The sequence below is a fragment of the Macrobrachium nipponense genome, chromosome 26, assembly GCF_015104395.2.
Source record: "Macrobrachium nipponense isolate FS-2020 chromosome 26, ASM1510439v2, whole genome shotgun sequence".
In the NCBI taxonomy this organism is placed as follows: domain Eukaryota; kingdom Metazoa; phylum Arthropoda; class Malacostraca; order Decapoda; family Palaemonidae; genus Macrobrachium; species Macrobrachium nipponense.
In genome coordinates, this window is record NC_087215.1 from 34163266 (window position 1) to 34175795 (window position 12530).

At 41.8% G+C, this 12530-nt stretch overlaps 1 protein-coding gene across 2 annotated transcripts in view; it reads right to left on the minus strand.

Annotated features, from left to right (window-relative positions):
• Window positions 1–1258: 1258 nt before the first annotated feature.
• Window positions 1259–12530, minus strand: part of LOC135200176 (oocyte zinc finger protein XlCOF6-like) — a 183759-nt gene continuing 172487 nt past the window's right edge. The window contains exons 2-3 of one of the 2 annotated variants that reach the window (XM_064228539.1): window positions 7897–8025; window positions 1259–7680 (exon numbers count right to left, since the gene is read on the minus strand). In XM_064228539.1, the coding sequence (XP_064084609.1) occupies window positions 5979–7031 (1053 nt within the window). In that variant the 5' untranslated portion in view covers window positions 7032–7680; window positions 7897–8025 and the 3' untranslated portion in view covers window positions 1259–5978. The remainder of the gene's footprint in view (window positions 7681–7896; window positions 8026–12530) is intronic. The other variant, XM_064228538.1, reaches the window with a different exon arrangement.

The following is a 12530-nucleotide window of genomic DNA, read 5'->3' on the forward strand; positions in this document are numbered from 1 at the left end:
TTAAATACCAAGATTTCCCCACATTTACTTTAGTATCAATAGTACACCCAAAAACCAAACAAGCACCAAAACCATACAAGAACTCAAAACAATACAACAAATCACTACACAAACAAACACCTACAACACCAAGAATTTGCACAGCTAAACAAACACCACAATTCTAACACAAACAAACACCAATCAACATCAAGACTACACAACAACTCAAAATACAACAAATCAATAACACAAACAAACACCAATCAACATCAAGAGTTCATGACAACTCACAAACACAACAATCACAAATCAAACACAACAGAAACTCATAAACTCAACAACCTTCAGACTGACACAAATACAACAAACTCAATTACACAATATCAAAACAATCCAGAAGGCATACAACAGCAACTCACTACCTCTGACCAGACTGACTGTCCCAAAAACTGCCAAATACAGACTGCTGACTTCTGACTCCCTCAAGGCTCCGTGAACGAGTCTACAGACAAACCGCCTGCCAACAAGCAATTCACTCATTAACTACCCATACACCATTCATGCTCTCTCTCTCTCTCTATCTCTCAAAACGGAAAACTACAGACACAAACCTTCTCCATACTATCTTAACAATAACAAATAAACATAAAACACGATATAGCAAATACGTACACAAACATCCAAACCCTTCCTATTGCCTCCAACGAACACAAACAACCTAATGAGACAACAACCAAAACAACCAGCCACTCTCACCTTATCTCTCTCTCTCTCTGTGATTTACATACATACAAATGTTTCCCTTGTAAAAAGAAAACTGGAAGGCTTGAATTGTAACTACGTGAAAGAAAATGTCCATGGCTGAATACTTATGGGGGGACTGGATTATTTTCACACGTACGTAACTATGTCATACAATATGTACATATATTTTAACCATAAAATGTTTACGATTTACTCTGAAATATTATTTCAAAGATTAACACACTAACTGGATAATAGTTTAACGTATATATGAAGTAGGATGGTATTTTTAGAGATACATTGGTGTTTGAACTTTCAAGATAGGCAGATATACGCATTTTTTATGGTTGTTCTAACTATTCGAGCTAAACGAGGGGAGTTCTGGTACACATCCCCTGTGAATACGGAAGACCAGTGTATATGAATCACGGGGATGTGATAAAACTTCATAATATATACGGTATGTATATATCTATACTATATATATGTATATAACCGAATACCACAGGAAAATAACAAGCAGAAGGTCAGTACCAAGCACTTTCTAAAGTTTATTCAGGCATCGTCGGGGCACAAATGAAATGGAGTTGGAAAGGTTACAAGGTAAACAAAAAAAATCAAGAATACCAGATGGTTAATTGTCAAAAGGGTAAAAATCAGATATATTCATATCTCAACAATTCTGCCTGGTTAGTTTAAAATAGAGTACAGTAATAGAGTTTAGTCATTTACAAAACAAGTCCTGGCTCCACACTTCTGACTAGTTAGCTTAAAACAGAATAACAGGCAGTTCCCAGTTATTGTTTGTTTGTATGGTGTTTTTACGTTGCATGGAACCAGCTGTTATTCAGCAACGGGACCAACAGCTTTACGTGACTTCCGAACCATGTCGAGAGTGAACTTCTATCACCAGAAACACACATCTCTTACTCCTCAATGGAATGGCCGAGAATCGAACTTGCGACCACCGAGGTGGGACGCCAACACCATACCAACCATGCCACTGAGGCGCTTTCCCAGTTATTTGCAGATTTGGTTAACGGTGATCTGGTTTTATGGCACTTTTCTGAGCCATAAAATCAGCGATTTATGGTGCCATAATGCGACGAGTTCCATATAATAAAGTTGTGGCACCATTAACTGGATATCAGTGCCACAAGTGCAATTGCCGAGTTTCGCTTAATGGCGGTTTACACTTATGATAAGTGTCAACCGCCATTAACCGAAACTCGGCACTCTGCTGTGAACAGAACCCCAACCAATAACCGGGGACTGCTAGTACAGTAATAGAGCACTTTAATCATTTACAAAACAAGTCCTGGCTCCACTTCTGACTAGTTAGCTTACAACAGAATACAGTAATAAAGTACTTTGGTCATTTACAAAGCAAGTCCTGGCTCCACTTCTGACTAAACTCGGTTTTTTCCATCTGTCCACCGGCCTGTGGTGTTTCCATATGGTAACACTGTGTCCCGGGCTTTTGATAGTTACATTCAGCTTACATTCAACAATAATAACAAAATCCTATTTCGAATATTAACGGTTTAATTCGCATACAGTAAATTATTAAAACAGTTTTCAGTTGCAAATATACACTCAGGTATCCTCTTATTTACCTAAAACTTACACATAGCGTAACTATCTAGAGCCCGGGACACAGTGTTACGCAAACACCACAAGTGGGTGGACAGATGGAAAAAACAGAGTATAGCTAGCTTACAACAGAATACAGTAATAAAGTAGTACTTCAGTCATTTATGAAGCAAGTCATTATTATTATTATTATTATTATTATTATTATTATATTAACAGATTAGCTTATCCAGACCTCTGAGCCTAATAAAGGCTCTTTTTGGGCTGGTTTTCAGGAATTAATCCTGAAAAAAAATATACTTTATTTATAAAACCAATTTTATTTAGGAACAATTCTTATTAAATGAGAAATCTTCGCCTTCAGCAAGAATGCCTTTAATGTTGGATTTCGAAAATAAATGCTTTTTTGCTGGTTCCAAAAAGTGATATTCAACTAATAAGTGTTTGGTGTTTGGCATATACTAGTATGTATTACATTTCATTGGTCCTGAATGTAGATTTGACATCAAATGACCATGTGGAAATCTAGTATGGCCTATACGTAGTCTTGTTAATATAACTTCTTTAGCTCTTTCTTTCTGAGATGATCATATCCATAAATGTACTTCAGTTTTCATATTCCTGTTTATTTGTGGTTGGCACTGATGTCCAATCCGTTGGTAAGGTTAAATAGATGTTACCCAGTCTGATGCTGGGGCATGTGTCATTGTTGATGGAATAGTGAAAGCTAATTTGGTAGCTGAAAATGCTTTTTTGTTTCCTTCAATTCCCACTTGTGCTGGAATCCCACATATTTTTATTAATAGTCCTGATTGAATGAGTTGATGGATTTTTATTTGAATTTCTTGTATTTGTTTAGTGTCGATAGCACTTCGAGAGTCACTGAAAATTATGGTGGAAAGTGCTCTCTTCTCACATATTATGTTTAGTGCTGTTCATATGGCTGCGAGTTCTGTAGTCTATACTAATGATATTGGGGGAAAATTTATTTTGATTATCTTTTGAGAATGCTGAAACTCCTACTCCAGTTATTTTTTTTATTCATCTTAATAAATCATAAGTTGATCTCCTTTCCTTCTTATGTGTTCCAATATCTTTGTTTGTCTTATTTCTTTTTAGAAGATATGATGGATACAATTCTTGAATGTATTATATTGTCATATTGTTACTAGTTCTAATTATTGTCATATTGTTACTAGTTCTAAGTCATAGTTTAAGACCTAGTGTAATTAGCAAATATGTAAATTTATTTTTTAAATGAACCTTAGGTTTCATTAACTCCTTCTTTATATTCTGGTTTGGTATCTGGTAAGCTTGGATGGGATTTCTCTTGATACTTTTTCACCGGCGAACACAGGTCGAACCCAGAAAAGGGATTTTGACGAAGGAAAAATCTATTTCTGGGGGAAGATCTGTGTCGCCCGGTGAACCCATCCCTTCTAATTAAATTTCCCACCCTTAACCAATCCAAGCTAGGGTGTCTAATCCAGGAATACTAGATGGCGCGTGGGTCGGGTAGTAGTAGTAGTGGGAGCGAGGACAGAGGAGTGGCCGTTGCAACGGCTCTCTCTAAGAGAGGGATTTTGGAAAGGAATCCTCTAATTGGCAGAAGACCTGTGAATAGTGGCTTCCACTCGCCTTATACTTTATACACGACACCCTTTGGGTGCTCGCGCGAAGGTAGTAACCTCAGCATACCATGCTAGCTTTTTTCTCTGGTATATTTAGAATCTATTTATACTTAGAAAAGTGAGCTACAGGGACTTTTCACCGGGCAACACAGGTCTTCCCCCAGAAATAGATTTTTCCTTCGTCAAAATCCCTTTTATATTCGTTTCAAAGTCCAGGTTGGTGGAAGTTCAATTTTGGATGGGAAATTGGGGTAAAATTGCTGTGTGTTTCATTAAATATCTGGTACTTTATGGAAAAGAGCTAGCACTATAATTTTCACAACTTATGATTATAATTCAGAAAGTAGGTAGCAGCAGGAGATGCTCCTGATTGAAGGGAAAGGCCCCTACACATACTAGTTATCATCAAGTTGCAGTGATGTTTTAAGGTTATATAACAGCTTCTGCTAACATGGCAATTATTTGGGATATAAATGCTCCCATACACAATCATATTCCTTCATGATTTAATGCATCTGGTGTTTTTAAAGTTGTTTCTGAGGTGGATGAATATAACCATTGGGCAACAATAATCTATTATAGATTATACAGATGCATTGTATAACATTACCATGGTGTTATGTTCGAGTTCCCCACTTGGTATGTGATAGTTTTTTCAATAAGGCGAGAGCTATTATGCCTTTTGCTTTAATACATTTTAAATGGGAGGTCTTGGTCTGTAAATTTTTTTTTGACAATGTTGATATTCTTATTCTTGTCTTTCCTACTTGGAATTGAGTATTTTCTAGGTTGATGGGCAGAATGACTGTACCTTGTACATAATTCAGGGTTTTGTGGCTTGTAATTGTTATTTTTATATCATGTATTTCTGTTATAGTATTTAAAAAGGTAGTGACACTGCTTTTTGTTGGTTACTTGAACTAAGCATTCATTATCTTTGATGTGTCTACATTCCATGTCCTGCGTTGGATATAGTAGTAAGTGGAGTCATTTGTTTTCTAGTAGTATAGCTGTTGGAAGTTTGTTTTCAGTTTTTAGGACTAGAAATCTCGACAAGTTATCTGGTCCAAAGAGGTAATCAAAATGCACCAATGTGGGATTCATGTGGTATTTCTGTTTCTTTTCAGTCCTTGTTTTATGTATGATGCTTGTTTATTAGAATTGTTGTATTTTTCTGTATAGGTGGCTAACTGTTGAATTGATGGGAGATGGGGAGGTTTACTTGTCTCTAATTCACAATTATTGTTTACTATGCATGGTTTCGTTATAATATTGGAGTCTATCAATTGGTTTTTATTGGTTTCTTTTTGGATTTCTATGTACCCTAGGGGTGTTCTGAATTTGATATTTTACTTGGAACAGGGTAGGGTGTTCCTTTGTAGCATTTTCATTGTTTGAAGCCCCACTAAGGAGATTTGAGAGTGATATTCCAATAGTCATCAACTGTGCCAGAATTTTTCCATCATGGGGCCCAGGGGTACTTAAATCTTTAGGTCTGTTTTCCATAAACATTTGGAAAAAAACTGTAAATTGTGGAAAGATATCTATGGCTTTTCATGGAGTTCAATCTTCTGCTGAAGGCACAAGTGGGAACCGACTACCAAATGTACACATAACATGATTTGTATGGCCAAAGTGTAAGTAAAACCTGCTTGCTATGACTGAAGGTATTATGATGATCCAGTCATCCCCATCCTAATCACATTAGGGGCAAAACAGAAAGAATGTCGAGAGTCCTATTCCTAGAACTGGAATCTGTGGTCCAGCTCCACAGAAAAGTTCCCCCCGGAAAAAACAGGTTTGAACATTGTAAGGTAGATGATGGCTCTACCACAGTTCCAACTAACTAGCTTCAGATTTAATTCCACATCAAGCCATGATACATTTTCCTATTTATCAGACTTTGTAAATTTTGACATGGCGGGAAAAATCCACAAATGTTAATCCTGAATTATCCATTAATATAAGGAACTCTTGGGTTCGAACCTCGGAAAACAAATTCGAGAGGTTCAAGAGCCCCTCACCTGATCAAGGTGGTGCCAAGTTGAGGGGGTCTCCTGTATGAGTTTTCAAGTGTTTTTTGAGAACACATTTTAGAGAAAAACTTCTTTGACATACAGAGCAAGTATATGGTTTCTCTCCTGTATGACTTCTCATGTGTCTTTTGAGATTACCTTGACAAGAAAAACTTCCTAGACATACCGAGCAAGTGAATGGTTTCTCTCCTGTATGAGTTCTCATGTGTTTTTTCAGATGACTATGTTGATAAAAACTTCTTTGACAGACCGAGCAAGTATATGGTTTCTCTCCTATATGAGACCTCATATGTTTTTTTAGATTACCTAATTCAGAAAAACCTCTTTGACATACCGAGCAAGTGAATGGTTTCTCTCCTGTATGAGTTCTCATGTGTGTTTTGAGATCACTTTGATGAAAAAAACTTTTTTGACACATAGAACAAGTGAATGATTTCTCTCTTGTATGAGTTCTCATGTGTTTTTTTAGAACACTTGGATGAGAAAAACTTCTCTCACATACAGAACAAGTAGTACATAGTTTCTCCCCTGGATGACGTCTCATGTGTGTTTTGAGATTACTTTGACTAGAAAAACTTCTTTGACATACAGAGCAAGTGAATGGTTTCTCTCCTGTATGGGTTCTCATGTGTTTTTTAAGATTACTTAGATTAGAAAAATTTCTTTGACACACACAGCAAGTATATGGCTTCTCTCCTGTATGAGTTCTCATGTGGCATTTCAGACTGCACATATGTGAAAATGTCCTTTGGCATTCAGCACAAGTTAGTTGCTTGCCTGCTGTGTTGCTTCTCTCTGAAAATACGTCTTTTCTATTTTCGTCTGAAATACAGATCTTCTTTTTGCTTTCCACATCAAAACTTGGATGGTCCTCTTCACTCTTTGTATCCGGATATGTATATTTTACATCAACTTCACTACAATCAATAAATTCTGGCTCTGCCTTCACTTCTGTGAAAGAAGCTACTGTGGTTTTGGTAAGTTCATCCTCCAAATTGTCATTTTCTTGTTTGATTAAAGGCAAACCTGAGTTTTCACCTTCCATTCTCAAAAGATGTTGAATATACAGCTTTGAAACAAAGTTGGTTTTATGTCAATGAATATTCCATTTCATCCAAGAAAAGCTCTCAAAATGAACCAACTATTACCAAACCTTCAGATAGTGAAATTGCTGGAATAAGAGGAAACACTAAAGTAAACAATTTTCATTCATGTAATCACAAAATCTACACCTCACAGAATAGTAGGTTGCACCCAGGTCTTTTGGAGGTTGAAAATAATCTTAGCTCATTTACAGTCTGTTTTCAGTGATACTGCAAATCAAATATTTCTATAACAAAACAAGACTCCTCACACCACAAAGGAATCAATTTGGCACAGACATTAAACACAATTGTATCAGTTAAAAAACAAAATATTTCATATGACCAACTACACTTCTTGGCATCACAAATTATTTTTGAATGAACTTACGCAGAGGCAAACAAAATATTCAGTCATTAATGCAAACTGTCATATCATGCATTACACTAATTTATAGTCAAATATTTTCAATATCCGATATTTTTTTCTTCAGTATAAGAAATCCTGTATTACATTGGTATTATGATGTAAATACAAAAACAGAGTAAAAATAATCTCAAACTCCCATTGCATTACATCGACGATGTCGTGAATCCTCTGTTTACGAAACTCTGAAATAAAAAAAAAAATCAGATAACCTGAAATAAAATAAAAATCAAAGTAAAAATTTGCTATGAATAGCATTGTCCATAAACACATAACAAATTTCTTGTATCATAATAAGAGAGCTTGTTTTAACTATAAAACACATACTCCTTGGGAAAAATGATAAAATAAGGTTTCACATATACTTACCAAACAATTACATTAGCTGTACGCTTTCTTACCTGGCAGTCGAAAATTCAAATTCCTGGCAGCTGCCATTGTTTGTGTAGGTGATACAGATCCCACCCACTTTCAGGAATACCTGGTACTGCTGAGCTAAACTCTTCAATTCGTTGAGCCGCAACGTCCATCTGTGGGGAGGAGGGAAGGGTCTGATTATGTAATTGTTTGGTAAGTACCTATATGTGAAACCTTATTTTATCATTAAAATATCATTTTCACATAAGTGACTTGCCAAGCAATTACATTAGCTGACTCCACATTACCCAGAAGGTGGGTATATTGACAGCTTTATGAACAAAAAACAAAAGTCATGTGCTCACATTATATATAATGTCTGCAGTACCTTACCTTGTGAGAGAGCAGCTACAGGTAGATACTGCCTCTGGTCGGCGCTCTCATCACATGTAGGAGACGTGGCAGTAATGGCCAGGGTCAATTTAGCAGTTCTCTGGTATTATAGCAATATTTCACTAGAAATAGTGCTAAAGGAGACATATTTCACGGAGCGACACGGCCGAGCCCAGAAAAACCACACAAAACCATCACCTACACTAAAAACCATATGATACCCTTAACCAGATATAAGAACTGGTGGGTACTTCAGGTACATGTACCCCCAGGCTCCCCACAAACTCAAAAAACCTCAAATTCAAGGCGAGGAGATAGTAGAGGGAAAAAACCGGGTCCCCCTATGCTTCCTCTCCCAACACCATTCCCACTACTGACAACGGTCCCAATCTAAAGCAGTTTTCGTAAGTAGTTTCTACCTCCTTCAAATAGTGAGATGCAAACACTGATTTCGACCTCCAAAATGTTGTTTGCATAATGGAGGATAGAGACATATTCTGTCTGAAAGCCAAAGACGTTGCTACTGCACGAATCTCATGCGTCTTCACTTTCAGCACCCTAAGAGCATGTTCCTGAGTTTGGGCATGTGCTTCTCGAATCAAACTCCTCAGGAAAAAGGACATTGCATTCTTTGAAAGAGGCCGAGTCGGGTCTTTCACCGAGCACCAGAGTCAGCTCGACTCTCCTCTCACAGTTTCTGTCCCAGTCAGGTAGTGTCTGATGGCTCTGACCGGACACAATGTACGTTCCTCATCTTCCGACCCGACTAAGTCCGTTAGGTTCTTTATCTTGAAAGAACGGGGCCAAAGATTCGAAGGATCCTCATTTTTAGCAAGGAAGTCTGTTACATAAGGGCAAACTGCATTGCCCTGGGCGAAACCCACTTCCTTACTCATCACCTGCAACTTGCTTACTCTTCCCGCTGTGGCTAAGGCGACTAGGAATAGTGTCTTCCTAGTTACGTCCCTCAAGGTTGCAGAACTCAACGGTTCGAATTGGGGGCCGTTGAGCCACCTTAAAACTACATCCAAATTCCATTCCACTTCTTCAGGCTTGAAAATCTTGGAGGAACTAAAGGATCTGATCAGGTCACTGATGTCCTGATTTGACGAAATGTCGAGGCCTCTATGCTTGAAAACCGATGAAAGCATGGTCCTATATCCTTTAATAGTTGAAGTGGCCAACTTCTTGGTGTCCCTCAGAAATTAAAAAAATTCTGCAATTTCTGTTATAGATGTCTCAGAGGAAGAGATGCTATGTCGTTTGCACCATGACCTAAAGACTTTCCACTTGGACTGGTAGAGCTTGGCAGAAGAGCTTCTTCTGCAGCTAGCAATAGCTTCTGACACCCTTCGCGAAAACCCTTTTGCTCTGACCAGGTTCCTGACAGTCTGAATCCTGTCAGGGCCAGAGCGGACAACCCTTGGTGATATCGGTTGAAATGGGGTTGTCTGAGAAGCAATAGATTTTGTGGAAGTACTTTGGGAAAATCCACCAGCAGATTGAGAAGGTCCGGGAACACTCTTTCCTGGGCCAGAATGGCGCTACTAGGGTCATTGTCACATTCTGGTGTGATTGAAGCTTGTTTAAGACCTCTCTTATCAAGTAGTCTCTTGGCTCGACCTGTGGTCCCTCACAGTGTCGAAAACCACGGCCTCCTTAGGGAATATCACTCCTGAAGGAGACCCGGCTTTCGTGAGACTGTGCCAGTCTGGGGGTAGGGCTATCGCCTACCTGGCCCACCAGACAGCCAACCTGTGGGCCAACCTGGTTCTCCGGCGTAGAGACGCTGTTCTCACCCGAGTGACGGCGCACTGACGACAGTGACCGTTTAGTACACCAGGCAGTCTCGAAGGCGTCTGGGCAGCCTTGAGTTACTGCGGCCAAACCTAAGAGTTTGGTTAGCACTTCCTCTGCAGCCAAGACGATCGTATCGTCGAAGCCCAAAGGGAAGGCTCTGCCTTCAACTACTTCTAGGGGCGACCGTCACCAGCCCTCCTCCCAGCCCTGAAGAAGTCGAAGAGAGGTGGGGAATGCTAGGGACGGCGTTCCCCCTCACCTGCTGCCGCAAGTGGGGGGGTGCCTGGCGAGCCATTGGGCAACATGGCAGCGCTACGGTGCGGAGACCTGGATAGTAAACGTCCTTTGAGTCTCGGCCACCCATCACCTCCAACCCGGTCCATCTCCAAACCTACATTCCTGGCTCGACCAAGGACGTGATGTTCGGCAGGAAGTAGAAGCCATGCAGAGCAAACGAGCTGTGGAGATCATTCAGGATCAGTCGCCGGGCTTCTACAGCCGCCTCTTCCTTGTGGAGAAGTTACGGGGGGCTGGCGGCCGGTGATAGATCTCTCTCCCTTGAACCGATTCGTTCGCCAGACTCGGTTCACGATGGAAACAGCACGGTCGGTGCTCGATTCCATCAGTGAGAACGACTTCATGCTTTCTGTAGATTTGAAGGAAGCATATTTCCAGATACCCGCCCATCAATCCTCCAGGAAGTACCTCCGCTTCATCTTCGATGGGATGGGGTACCAGTTCAGGGCACTTTGTTTCGGAATCTCAACCGCCCTACAGGTGTTCATGCGAGTGTTCACGCTGGTGTCTGCTTGGACCCACTCGGTAGGGATACGTCTCTTGAGGTATCTCGACGATTGGTTGGTCCTGGCGAGCTCCTGCTCGCAGTTGCTGCAGGACAGAGATCGACTCCTCGAATTCTGCCGCGAACTGGGAATCGTGGTGAATCACGAGAAGTCAGAGCTCGAACCCAAGCAGAGGATGAAGTACCTGGGCATGCTGATCGACACAACAGCAGGGCGAGTCTTCCCCGCAGATTCGCAGATCAGCAGATTCAGGGAGGCAGTAAGACGGTTCCTGTCTCGACAGGAGCAACCGGCTCAGCATTGGCAAGTCGTGATCGGCCACCTGTCGTCTCTCGAGAAGCTAGTCCCTCACGGGCGTCTTCACCTGCGGTCTCTTCAGTGGAGACTAAAGGAGTGTTGGTCACAGGCAAGGGACCCTCCCTTCTTCCCCATGTCCCTCACGGAGGAGGTGAGGCAGGACCTAGCCTGGTGGTTGGACAACAGGAACCTTGTAAGAGGAGTGCCTCTTCGCACTCTCCTCCCCCCCAGAGATGCTTCTCTTTTCAGACGCATCGACCGAGGGATGGGGCGCACACCTGGAAGAGTTGCTGACTGCAGGTGTGTGGGACCATCACGACTAGAACCTTCACATCAACGTCCTGGAGCGTAAGGCAGCGTTCCTCGTTCTCCAAGAGTTCCGGGACCGTCTGGTGGGACACTCGGTGGTGTTGATGTGCGACAACATCACAGTAGTGGCATACGTCAACAAGCGAGGGGGTCTAGTGTCCCTCCCGTTGCACCAGTTGACGCTGCAGGTGCACGAGTGGGCCGCGACACACTCAATAGAGTTGTCGGCTCGCTACATTTCAGGCAAGAGGAATGTGGTAGCCGACAAGCTCAGTCATTGGGATCAGGTGATAGGAACCGAGTGGTCCCTTCACCCAGACGTGGCGGAGAGGCTCTTCAACCTGTGGGGGCGTCCAGTTGTGGATCTGTTCGCCACCCGGCACAACAGAAACTCCAGGTTTTCTACTCGATCATGACGGACCCATGGGCAGCCGCAGAGGATGCCCTTCAGCATCCGTGGGACAACCTCTTCGTCTATGCCTTCCCCCCGTTCTGTCTGATTCGCAAAGTGATCAGCAGGGCGCTGATCACTGCGAACCTTCGGATGATCCTGGTGGCGCCCAAATGACCTCAAGCCATTTGGTATCCGGACCTGCTGGCTCTGCTTGCCGGAGAGCTGAGAGAGATTCCCCCCTGGCACAACCTTCTGTGCCAGCCACACGTGGAATGGTACCACCGATCCATCGAGTCCCTGTGTCTTCACGGCTGGCTTCTATCCACCATCTCTTGCAAGCAAGAGGCTTTTCTTGCAGTGCAGCGATAGAGATGGCCGGATACCTTAGACAGTCCTCTGTGGCTGTCTACCAGGGGAAGTGGTCTGTCTTCTGTGGTTGGTGTCGTGAATGGGGTCTCTCTCCTCTCAGAGCCTCTCTTCAGCAGGTAGCGGATTTTCTCGTCTTTCTTTGCCGAGAGAAGCTCCTCTCCATCTCTGCAATTAAGGGCTACAGAGCCGCCCTGGCCTTAGTCCTTAAACTGCGAGGTGTGGATATCTCCTCTTCTTTCGAGATCTCCCTCCTGATGAAGAGCTTCGAGAGGTCTTGCCCACCCAGGGAACTCAGGCCCCCAAGGTGGGATGT